Source organism: Brachyhypopomus gauderio, chromosome 15, assembly GCF_052324685.1.
Source record: "Brachyhypopomus gauderio isolate BG-103 chromosome 15, BGAUD_0.2, whole genome shotgun sequence".
NCBI classification, from domain to species: Eukaryota; Metazoa; Chordata; class Actinopteri; order Gymnotiformes; family Hypopomidae; genus Brachyhypopomus; species Brachyhypopomus gauderio.
The window spans coordinates 21,232,441-21,245,952 of record NC_135225.1 but is presented as its reverse complement, the minus strand read 5'-3'; the positions used below and the strand labels follow the sequence as shown (position 1 = coordinate 21,245,952).

Below are 13,512 nucleotides of genomic sequence, written 5' to 3'. Positions count from 1 at the left end.
GAACTCGATGGGATTAACTATAATGCTTAAAGAGATTGTGCTGGACCTATTAGCACAAAGTGATCAGAATAATTTCATGGATGGATATAATACATCGTATGACCCTGCTGGGTGCTTCACTGATGTAACTAGGGGTTCTTGGAGATTTAGTTTCCCATTAATTGAAAACTCAAGTGTAAAGAAAGAAACAATGTGACATTACAGATGAGGTGTAAACCTGTGGTACTGGACCGAGTTTACTGCTAAAGACTTTACAGAAATTGTTCAAACACAATATAGTTGTTAGCATTATTGTAATAGTTGGTTTATTTATTCTCTGTGAAGACCATTGTACATAAAGATTACTGTCAGAAAGAGAAGGAAAATTATCGGTTATATCAGAGTGAACTCTGAACTCTGTAAGTCTTTCAAACAAGGAAGTGTAAATGGAGTGGGAGAGAGAGAGAGAGATAGAAAGAGAGAGAGGTGTGGCTAAGGGTGGCTCAGACATGTTCACAGCCTGTGGCTTTGAGAGAGTGTTTCGTTTTTTGTACTTGCATGTAAAAACTTGAATGCTCACCCTCTCGGATTCCCGGTGCTTCTCATGTTGTGGCTTCTTCAGTTAATTTTTTTCCCTTAGCTCTTCAGTAGTGCAGCACTTATGTTGTGTTTCAACATACATTTCATTTCTCTCTCTCTTTCAACATATGTTTAATCTCTAAAAATACTGGATAAGAATGTTCGACCAGCACATCAGAAGATTTCTCCAAAAGTGACACTTCAAGTAAGTCATACAAAATAAGTTCAGGTCCTCAGATGGTGACAGTTGAATAATTAATGTTACGTTGGACTCAATTGATATATTTAATGCTTTGGATCTAATTGTTAACAGGATCTAAGAACATTTAAATGGGTAAACTCTATGTTTCATGTCAAAAAGACCTTACCTTTTGTGATTCTTACAAAAGAAGAATCAGAAAAAGTAGCTCATTCTTTAAAGATGGTAATTATATCAGTTTTATCTCACATTTTCCTCAGTATATTTCCATAATGCTTCTTAATTTGTATTTTCCACTTTTCTTCTTGAATTTCTCCCCAAGTTAGATGACACAGTATGCATTTTTTCATAACTCAAACCAGAATAATAATTTTATGTATTTTTAAAAAGACATCACATTAATAATCTAATGTTGATATTAGTTGTAATGAAGAACTCCTGTAAACTATGGAATACAGCTAAATATTTGAGCTCCTTTTATACACTGTTTTGAGTAGAAGCCTTCACAAGGTCTGTGTCCATGGTGGTCTATTCAAAAACTTCTGAATCAACTTTTTATTAGCCTTTGTTCTGAGATGCATCATGCGTGATTACTTATTCTTGGCATTCTTAGATTCCTATCATGTTTTTTCACATTCATTCATAAATTACATCGCAACTTCATGTAAATTTCTACCACTTCATATTCAGTAATCATTACTGAAGATCTGTTAATGATGAACACTGACACTGAGAATCAACTTGTGTAAATGCTAATGAGGCTAAAATGAAAGACTAGAAACTGTGGAGTTTCCACAATGCAAAGGTGTTATTCTGTGCAATTTTCTGTGTTATTCCATGCAAAACATAAATCTAATCACATCCACTTTTTTTTTCTTGTGAACTGAACATTATCATTGCGGAATCATATTCCTCAGAAGTGATTCAGTTTAAGGTGGAGGGAAAGACAGCATTCCATTTGGACAGGGAGTTTAAGCAGAGCACAGCTATGTTTAGGGTGTTATAAGAGAATAGAGGTGCTCTGCCTAATGTATTGATGACACACTACACAGTCCAAGAAGCACACAACATTGCCTTTTTGATCATCTCTCACCACAAGTGATAAAAAAACTCAGTAGTAATCAGTACTGGAATTCACTTCATGAAGTGAACAACAAGTGAACAACACCTATTGATCATCTCTTTAGACCAAAGAATATATATATTTTTCATTTTGATTCATGATTTTTGATATTATTTAAGACTGTGTTTTATTTATTAGGTGGCAGCACGGTACCATTCAGCATTTTGAGTAGAAATGATCCACACCATGATGGAATCCAATCTATCTCTGCTCTCCTCACTGAAGGAGGAACTCAAACCTGAGGATTATGTCCAACCCCATTATAAGGAGGCCTATCGGTTAGCCATTGATTGTTTGGTCAACGACGGCAAAAACGGGTATCAGGAATTCATCAAAGGCGAGAAGGTAGTGAGTTTCCTCTCCGAGGACGAAATCCACTTCATCACACAGAACACAGAGCAGCCACCTGTTATCAACCACACCGAGGGCACGGACGGTCCGAGGGACGAGGAGTCCTCCACAGGGACGTACTGGCCTACGCACTCTGACGCTCCAGCACCAGATCTGGAACTGGGGTGGCCAGAGATCATGCACAACACATTTCAGACCAACATTGACCTGCTGTACCACCCACCCAGGCTAAATAGCCCCACCATCAAAGAGGTGGTGAGAAAGCACATTCAGGATGCCAGACAGGTAAGACTGGGGCATAATGGCAGTGTGACACCGTTGGTTATTGGTCAGTCTAGGAGACGGTTTTCTTTGATATTGCACGACGTGCCATTTTTGTGCTTGTCAAACATAAAAGCTCAATGCTGACTTGCAATAGCTGCTCCACATTGAAGTTATGTTGCTTAAAACAAGGCACACTGCATTTTTTAGATCGCCACAGGGCAATTTTGTTGACAAGATTCCCACTGTTCCTTTCCAGAAAGGCAGACATGCCAAAGAAGAATCACTTATCTTAGCTTCTTCACCAATTTATGCCTTGAGGGTTAATAACTGTTTCAGGATCAATCCAACCTGATTTACCAAAAAATCCTATTGCTATTTTCATATCACCCTGAATGCTGTTTGACTAAATCATGTTAACATTTTGATCAGAAACTGCTGTTTTGAGTTCACGTGACCTATCCACTAATTTTTGAAAATAGAACATATTATTTAGCTCATTCAATTAACCTATTGAATTGAACTGGAACTGGGCATTAAAGCAGAGCAGTTACTACGGTTACTACCTCTGACTTTCTGACACTCCTATTTTTACAAATTATTAGCCATGTGCTGCATGTGCCCAACACACACAATAAAACACGAAAATAAACCAAAATGAAACATTTATGTCTACTGTGACAAAAATATGAACGACCTGCATGTTGTTCCTTGTAGTGTTAGCTAAAGTTAGCTAGAATAAGAACACTATTACACTACTACACATGAGATATCTTAAAGTCAGCCATACAAGAGAAGGGTCAATACACAACAGTTAACCTGATCTATCTTATCAGTATGGAAATTCACCAGTAAGTATGCTTTCCCACATGTACCTATACACATGAGTTCATACGTCATTGTGAAAAAATGATGGATTGTACATTACTTATGAGACACTACACTACTTTGGATCAACCATGGAAGGATCATCTCTCCCTAGCAACGGTTCCACCTAAAATATGCTAAAACATACACAGCTCAGACAAAGGAGTATAAAACATTGCACAATTTGTAGTTCACCTGTCCACACCCTTTCGTAGCACACAGACAGGAGCATCTAAGCTATCTGGGTGTGTCCGTGAAACCCTGCTGGAGAGAGCACTCCCTTTTCAGTTGAATATATCTTATATAATATATAATGATCAAGGACCAAATAGCATAGAAGTTTACTGGCAACATAGAGAGCAGAAATTGTGACAAAACATCTAGAGAAAGGTCACATTCCTACAGTCTGGCAAAACTGCAGTGTTAACAATGGTAGGACAATGGTATATGGTCATGTGTCACTCAAATAAATACACAGTAGGTGTTTTGGAGAAGTCTCTCTCCTCTAGACTGTCGGTGAACTTGTCATTGTGGTCTTAGACACACATGAAAGAGGGTGCTTAGGACAGAAAATTCTAGCATGTGTCAGCTACTGGCGTTTTATATGTCTGGTCATTATGGAGGTGTAGCTGGAGTCTGTGCTTAAAACCAACTGAATACATCAACCTGTTGCTCTCATCGACCTGTTGCTCGACATCTTAGGTAGATCATATTTCAATATCTACAGTAGAAATATGACAACAACAGGGTAGGACAACTTTTGCTCTGAGGTGACTGAGGACAAAGCACCTGCAAAACTGAAGGATGCAAAGCGGAAATGGTAACTGAAAATAGAGAATATGAGGCTTCATGAAGTTTTGTGGCAAAGAACGTCAGCTGGGGTTTTGCAGGACAAAGAGCTAAAGTTTGACAGGGCCCATAAAGGGGAAACCTGACAAGAGAAGGATCAGATCTACTTAACTGATAACAGTTGGACATCTAGAACCAGCATAGGCACATTGTGGAGTATCGAATGGATGAGACTCTTTGTTGTTTATATAGTTGGAATCTGTAGAGTCTACTAAAGAATGTCTTGGCCCGGGTATGCAGATGGTCCTACTATGAGGCACACTTACTGTGGAGAAAGATCTGAAAGTGCTTGTAAACAGCTGATATGATGCCACTTGATGCTCGTTATATAAGATAAGCATCTTATGAGCACATGTTGACTTCTGTGCCACCTTATTTCGCATGCGTTTTTGAACAAAAACAGACCATCATCTTCAAAACATTCTGACATGGGAGCTTGGCTGGCTTGTTTTAGCTCCTCTCATGGTTACTGACACTGCTTCAGTGATAGTCAACAATTCATAATCTTCAAAAATATATATTTGACTGAAGGATTTGAAGTAAGAAGGACAGACCGAACTTGACTGTAATCAGTCAATCACCAATTAATGTTTTGGGTCAATAATCCCAATAGCCACTATTCAACAATAAATAATAAAATGTATTAATAATATTACATATAAATGACTTGAATATGATGCGCACTACTCAATCTCATAGGTTTCAGCTCATTTGTAGGAAGATGTAAAATGATCTTACTGTTCATAAATAATTGCTATCCCAATGTATCATAGATTACCACATTTCTCCCTCCAAAAACACTATTATTTTCATATAAATTATTTATATGAATTGTGAAATTAAATAACAAGTATTAAATAAATGATAATAGGTGATTTTAAACTTTGAAACAGTAGTGGATCTTACATATAGATAGCAGTTATGGGGAAAGTTAATGACATCAGAGGCATTACTCTTGGTCATAAAGCAGACCATACAAAACAAAATTGTCACCCATCAGTCACCAATCAGACACACACCTAACAATAACTATCCATGCTCATCCGGTCCCAATCCCCTGATTACTAGTGCTTCTTTTTACCTGTCTCTCATATCTCACTCACATACTCCCACAGGTCTCTCTCTCCAGTGTTTTGTGTTCAAGCTGTTAAACCGCTCACCAAGCCTGCTTCTGACAGATCAACCCCCTTTTCTATTTGCTATTCCTCTCTTATTTCTAGTACATTCTTTCTGTATTTTTTTTACTTCTTGCTTTAATAAAACTGCTTTCACAGCCGCATTTCACTCTATGATTGCCAAAATGTCACAAAAACTGAACTAACTAAACAAACTGTGTGATTGCAGTAGCTATTTTTCAATAATCATATCAGGCCTGCCTCAGTCCTAATGTAAATTCAATAGAACTATTACTGAATTGAATACAATCTGCTGATAAATATTTCAAAATAGTAAAGCAAGAAGAAATTTTAAAATTTTTATTTTAGAATGTCACTGAATGAGTATGACGTAGCTTGTTTTATGGTTTGCAAAGGTGACATGGTTTGATAAGGTGTGGTTCTAATAGGCTCCAAGGCTGTGATTAAACATACACTCATAACTAGTTCATCATCTTGAGCATGTTGAAACTTGAATAGAGAAATGCTGGTAGTCAGGTAACACAAAGTCAGGTAACATAAAGTCAGGTAACACAAATTCAGGTAAGACACAATGTCAGGTAACACAAAGTTAATTTTCAATGGCAACCCCTGGAAAAGCACAGCATATAGTTGTCTAAACAAGTTCTATCACTTGGTGAATTCAAGATTTCTTTTTTTTTTTTGTAACAACATATTGATATTTCATACCAAAGTACCCCATGGGATTGTGGGTGGCTTCCAAGCAGGCTTGTGTGATCTTTTCAGTGTTCTGTTGTGTTGAACGTATTTAGGGTCACATTTAGTGTCTTGAACGTATTTAGGGTCACATTTCTTGCTTCAAGAACTTGAATAATCTTCCTGCTGGACCTTTATTGTCTGCTTTTATCGTTTTGGTTCTGGGTTATTTTCCATGCCATTATTGATTAACAGTTCAGTGAGAGAGCACTCAGATCAACATGTCACATCCTTTCGGAGGGCGTTCAATCATCGTCATGTTTCATAGGTCAAAGCCATTGATGCGTTCTCCGCATTTTCGTCTTTTTTGTTCTCATTTCCATACAGGTCATTGCGATTGCCATGGATGTGTTTACTGATGTGGATATTTTTAAAGAGCTGGTGGACGCATCTGTCAGAGGTGTTCCTGTATATATCCTTCTGGATCACACTCACTTCAAGAGCTTTCTCAATATGGTAGCAAACCACGACATTCAGATTCAAAAACTCAGGGTGAGTGGATTTGATTACAGCAGTTTCCCATGCACAACAGACATAAGAGATATGTTCTTAAGAGAACAGTTAAGAGCAGTTGTCAGATTCACATTTTATGAGTGTCCTCACAGCAGTGCCTTTCAGTACGCCACATATCACGACACTCCTATGCGTTCACCTCCTCCTCCATTACGTTAGGCTATGATAAACCATATCTTATAAATGTCTGTGACAGTATGGTCCTTATGTGACAGACTGAACGCTTTAAATAAAGTTTTCTTCCCATTCCTCTGTATTATTAGTGCCTCTTTCTATTGTTAGTGCTGTTATAGTCACACTTTTGTGTTTGACTTTGGAAGGAAGGTTTTTTTTCTTCAACATGTTTATATATAACACTTTTGTAGACTTAGAACATCAGAAGATTTCTCACTTGGAATATGCTTTCAGTTTTGACAGTGGAAGGACTAATTCCTTTAATGTGTTTTCCACTAGCTTCTAGATTTCAAATGTTCAAGGACAAACAAGACACATGATGATTCACTTGGTTCTTTTCTTTCAGAGTGATTTGACAGGAAACTTGTTTCCTTGTAAATAAAAAAAAGTGGCTGTTAAAAGTATTTAAATGGCACTCTGGGGCGGTGATTTTGTTATACTTTTTTCCTCTTGAGAGAAAACATGTTCTGTCTGGTTAGGTGACCAGATGAAAGCACTGCGATGATTATATGCTTTTAGAAATGTCTAGGTGCTTCAAATAGTTCTATCTGCACCCTAGTGAGTAAAGTAATAATTACCTTTAAATGGAAATAAAACTGACTTCTTCATCAGTCTTCCTACATAATAATAATAATAATAAATTATTAATAAATATAATATATAATATAAATATTAATACATTATTATTATTATTGTTACATACATTATAACTTTTGACATCCATGTTCATAATTATACTGCTCCATTTGAACCATTGTGGGAATTTTATTAAGACAGAAGCATAACATGTGCATAAAATACTGAAGTTATCGCTTTAGGTTTTGGTTACAACAGTAATGGCTATATGGCTCACCCTTGTTTATAAGATACTGTACATGTAATTTACAGCAAATCAAGTTTTCTGCTTAATAATTCTATTTCAATGACATTCATATTTAAAGGCTAGCAAAAGTAAAATTCCACAGACCTCTCCCTTAAATCTGACTTTATTAACAGATTCTTTACAGTGACCTATCTAGGCTACTTACAGTATTTTCACACATGTATATGCAGATGTTTGTTAATTTAATATAGACCATGTCTAGAGAAAATGACTGACATTTGTCTGTCCATTACATTGAGAGGTTCCAGGACATGACCCTTGTCCTTACAATAACTTATGCAAAATATGCTACGCTATAAAGCTCTCACAGCGGGGTAAAATGTCCTTATATTATTCATCGTGAAGTTATGTCAACACAGGAGACTCATTAAATATCAGGATAACTTGCATAAATGCATTTAACCTTTTTTGTCTTCTTTTCAGAACATGAAGGTGCGTACAGTGAAGGGTCAAGAGTACCTTTGTAGATCAGGTGCAAAGTTCCATGGGTCCATGGAACAGAAGTTTCTTCTAGTTGACTGTCAAAAAGTGTTTTTTGGATCATACAGGTAAGACAACGGAAATGACAAAGGTTAAAAATGTAAAGTTACAACTTTATAGTTATCAACTATAAATAATTGATATAATAAATCAGTTTAAATGAATATATCAGTGTATACTGCAGCGTATCGCTGGAGTTGAACACAGCACGGAACAAGATTAACGCACACAATATATATTTAACACACAACAACCACCGCATGTAGCACATTATACTAACGAGAACACATACACAAACAACCACACCCACAAAAACACACACAGGCACATTTACCACAAAAGGTAAAATGGGATTGGGGATAAACACAGGGAGAGACTAAAACAAAGGCACAGAAGACACGGGAACATATTCCCCAGGGGCCCCACATGCTAGCGGGGAGACACTCCTGGGGCTGCGGGTGGCCTCTCTCCGTACCCAGGGGTGCGTCCTCCGGGACTCGCTGTGCTCCTCTGCGCACTGGGGGAACACACGCCAGCGTTGGGAGCAGTGGGAGCGTGTCCCCTCCTTCTACAGTGAGTACTGCGGGGGCGCTTGCAGTTTCTTCTCTATCCATTGGATCGATGTCCAGGATCGATGCCCGTGGGGGAGCCTTGGGAGATGGGCAAGGTAGTTTCTCCTGCACCTCCATCTCCTCTAAGGAGGAGGAGAATTAGCTCCCTCTAGGGTGCTATCTTCTGGGCACTCTATACTTTACCATTCTGAGTGGGGCAGTGGGTATTCCTCCGTGTAGAGATCTGGCACTTCCTGGAACAGGACCGTCAGGAGCCTCTCCACCTTCCTCACAGTAATCCTCCGACAGGAGACCTACTACGGTACTTTGCGGTTTCCCTGGAGTACCATTCGGATGGCGGTGGACTGGCTTCACTCTCCTCGTGGTACTTGGTTGCTTCTAAGTACACCGATGCTACTCTCGCTGTTTCCATAGTCCATGGTGACTTGAGAGCTGATGGCGGGGAGCTCCTCCTCTGAGTCCCCCTCTCTGAATTCGAGCTTGGGAGGATTTTGCCTCATTACAGCTGTGCCTAGACAATACTCGTCTTACTCTGGCTCTGGGGAGGAGTCTCTCACTGGCTGGTCTGTTCCTCCATGCCTCTCACGCGAGGTTGAGGTAAAACTCCACCACCACCTCCCCCTACTTGCCTTGCGAGCGCAGCTAAGTAGACCCGCGCAGATGGGGTCTGTTTCCGACTAAGAGGCTGTGACGACTGCACTTCTGGATTGGGGGGGGGGGGGGGGGGGTGGTGACGGACATACAGGAGAACACGTCATTTACTGAATTACATAAATGCCACGTATCACTGAACACGTATCGGACTCACAAAGACGAGCACGGGACAAGACTAACACACACAATATATACTTAACACACAACAAGCACCGCATGCAGCGTAGACTAATGAGGCGGGTGAACACATACACAAACAACCACACCCACAGGAAGCACATATATAGACCCAGACTACATCTACAAACACCCGAAGGGAGGGGCTGTACCGTGACAATTTACACAAAACATTTTTGCAGAAATGTCTTTAGAGATGGTACTTATTTTTTCAGAGAGAAGAATCTGTGGGTAATGTGTTACTGTAAATGTATTGTAAACAGGTTACACTTGATCACACATGGAAATTACAACATCTTAGGGAAAATGAAAATATTTGAAAATGCTCTTGTTGCTATGTTACTTCAGTGTGTCTAATCAACTATACAGGAAAATTATTGTCTGTGTTGAACATAGAGATGCAGTAATTTAAGATCAGGTTGAAAAACTGAATTAAAAAAAAAATGTTGTTTCTATGCTGTTTCTTTTTTCTAGCTTCATGTGGTCCTATGAGAAGATCCACCTAAGTATGATTCAAGTCATAACGGGCAGGCTGGTGGAGTCGTACGATGAGGAGTTCCGCACTCTTTATGCCCGTTCCTCTATTCCAGCAGAGTTTCAGCCTCAGGAAGTCTTGCTGGACAGGAGAATGAATGGAAAAATGGAGGGTTACCTTGGTTACCCCACCAAACCCTTTGAAAGGAGTGACCATTTAAGAAACACACTTGATTCAGTGTATCGCCAAACATGTGAAAGACAACCAGGCTTTCGGAGTGCAGTGGAAGACCTCCCCATCCCCATTTCCCACCACAGCAGATTTCTTCAGGATACAGTAGATTACCACAAACGCCACAGCTACGCAGGGGAGAGGCGAGAGGCCTCGTACATTTCTCAAAATTCAAGCCACGGCTCCAGTAACTGGAATATGACAGAAGACAGCAGACGATATGGGGCGACCCGTTACCCCAATGCAATGGAGAACCCATACGAGAACTCTAGATTGATCCTGATGAACAGGAGCACTAACATGCGTCAGTCTTACCATGGCAATGATAAACAAGTTCTTGCAATGCAGCAGAATCTGCCAAGCCTCGCAAGCACTTCCAAATCTTTTATGCGCACCTGGAGAATAGAATCTTACCTAAATAAGAGTGATATGCCAACGGCTGAAGCCCACGACTACCTGGACCAATGTGATATGGAGAACAAATCTGCTCCTTTGCTGTCTTCTCGCCTTAGATCATCCCTAGTTTTTAAGTCCACAATACCAGAACACCCAGAAACTAACAGCTATTCAAATGACTCCTCATCCACCCTACGGCATGAGGATCAAGTTGGAATACGGCCAGGAGGACAGTACTACTCTTCAGCACACTGGAGTCAGACAGGACTCACAGAAAACCACATGCAACCTGATGACTTCATGTTTAAGAGACGGAGTATACAGATTGTAGACCACTCAGGAAACAATGGTTCAGGAAGAGATACTGTTTATGCCAGTCTAGGAAGAGCTAAAAGTCGTCTCCAAGATAAGGAACCTGACGACAATTTGTTCAAGAGACACAGTGTTGCTGATCCTAGGTATAACACCTTCAGCAGTAATAAAGAGTCTTCCAGCCACATTTATGGCTCTCTGATGACAAGACAAACAGAGAGGAATGTGATCGATGAAAATTCAAAAAACGGGGGGTGTCCCCAAAACCTTAAAGTGGACCATAGATCTGTCTCTCATCATGACTTCAAAAAGGTAGACAGCAACGATACACCATGTACAGCTTGGCAAGACCCACCCTCCAGGACCAGGTCAGTAACAGTTCTTGAAGTTGAAGCTAAGGAGCAGAACCAACCCAATGGTATGTCATCTCCACGGTTCTTCAAAAAGAGCACCAAGAAAATAAAATCTCTTCTGAACATTCCTGACAAGCGGGAGGGCTCACCTAAAAGAAAGAACATTTTTAACCCAAAAGTTGCCGGCAGTTCTGACACCAACCTTACTGACGACGATGAGCAGAAAGCACAGCAAGATGAGGATCAGCGGAGTTGTACAACCATTTCTATGAAATCTACTGACAGCAGCAAGCTGAAAAAGGAAAATGAGAGAATTTCTAGAAAGCAGAGTCATACTGCTGCAGTGACTGGAGTGTCATCTGCTCCTCGCTTTGCCACAGAAGAGCTTGATGGCTCCCTGGCCAGCAATGGGAGCGTGAGAACATTGTCACAGCATCATGCCAACACTGAGATCAAGAGATCAGATCTGGCACAGAACACAGGTCAGTGGCAGAGAGATCGAATCACGCCAACCAGGTTGTACAGCAGATATGAGCCTCTTTGCTCCCTTGAGACTAAACACACATCTTCAACTCAAGGCCCCTCTTTGTCCAACCATACAACAAACATACACAGAAGTTCCCTCCTTACAAGAAATACAACCACCGATCGGATAAATAATATAGTTCAACATACACATGTTCATGAAAATAAATTAGGCCGTTTTATACAGAGGGTGGGACATTTCATAAACAAGAATAAATGACCGTTTGTACTCTTTTGACCCGCTGCTGTCAGTGAAAGATTATGTTCCTTTTTTCCCCCAAGTGGCCTGGGACATTAATGAAGTTGGCACTTCATTGGACAGACCCAAACTTATGATTCCTCAAACTTTAGACTTGAGAGATCTGGCTTCAATTTCAGGAATAAATGGGTTTAATATTGCAGGTAGTTCAGTTTTATTATTTTGCTTCTTCAGTGTGTTGGATTCACATCCGATCTACTGTATATAAGGGGAAAAACTTAATTGAAGACTGTGAGCCTTAGGTCTATCTGATTAATGTACAAAATTACAACATATTCAAATTCAGTTTTATGAACAAACACTACACTGTTACACAATAACTATTGGTTTAACCATAGTTGCAACCTTCACTCAAAATATTAGTTAGACAATTTGAAACATACAGGTAATATTGAAAATTGTGTGCAATACTGTATGCTATATTTTGCTAAATTGTGCTAATGCATCAAGATTGGTAGATGTATTTGAATTCCAGTGTTGTTTACATGTGCAACTAAAGGTTTTTAAAGTAATGGTTTTACCTCATATGCAAATGGCGCCTTAAATGGGGCAGGGCTGTGTTTGTTTAGAATGTAATGACTGCCTTGAACAAGCATGCACATGTAATGACCTCACCCCGTGCTGTCTGAAAACTCTGCAGTGGCCATTCTGTGAATGGCTGTGTAAGAAAGCAATTGAAGAATTAAAAACATTTATGAGTACACATTGCATGTTTTTTTTGCATGTTATCTTATGTAAATTGTGATAAAGTGTGAATAATGTGGCTAACTCCAATCAAATGTGCAACACAGTAATAATACAGAGAAAGCAATGGGACTCTGGACTTCTGTAGTCACATTAGGAATGATGGTGAAGTAATTGTTCTTTTGAAATTAGAGTGATTTTCATTTCAGTACATTTAACTCGTTTCAACCCTTAAAATAAACCTAAAATGCCTAAAATTAATGCCTTGTTTTCTTCATGGGGAAACAGCCTTTGCCTACAGAAAAGGACATGATAAAAATCCCACTTTTAGAGGTCAATCAATCAATCAATCAAAGTTTATTTGTATAGCGCTTTTAACAACTCAAGTTGTCGCAAAGCAGCTTTACAGGGTTTACAAGGTTACCCTGAGGTGTTAACTTAATTAAGTCCATGGATAAAAAAGGGCACAAAACCTTACATGGTCTCACCACTTCTACCAATTCATAGTAATTCTTTGTTCCTAGACTTCATAATTTGGCAAAGATCTTATGAAATTCTCACTCTTTCAATTTAACGATTTTGATAAAATAAGTGCACAGAGCAAATGTGAATACAATATACAAATATAAAAAGGCAGTACTCATGGGCACTCTGCCAGCATGGTTCACTAAAAGATTTGCCTTCTGCAGAGATCATAAGTGGTCATATACGCTCACACTTATGAAAAGTCCTCTGTCCAATATGT

General features: G+C 39.4%; 1 protein-coding gene across 1 annotated transcript; it reads left to right on the top strand.

Annotated features, from left to right (window-relative positions):
• Positions 1-499: 499 nt before the first annotated feature.
• Positions 500-12,784, top strand: fam83b (family with sequence similarity 83 member B). The gene is made up of 5 exons (XM_076974755.1): positions 500-763; positions 2,019-2,516; positions 6,407-6,571; positions 8,073-8,197; positions 10,007-12,784. The coding sequence occupies exons 2-5, from the start codon at positions 2,055-2,057 to the stop codon at positions 12,042-12,044; spliced, it is 2,790 nt and encodes a 929-aa protein (XP_076830870.1). The 5' UTR covers positions 500-763; positions 2,019-2,054; the 3' UTR covers positions 12,045-12,784.
• Positions 12,785-13,512: the final 728 nt, after the last annotated feature.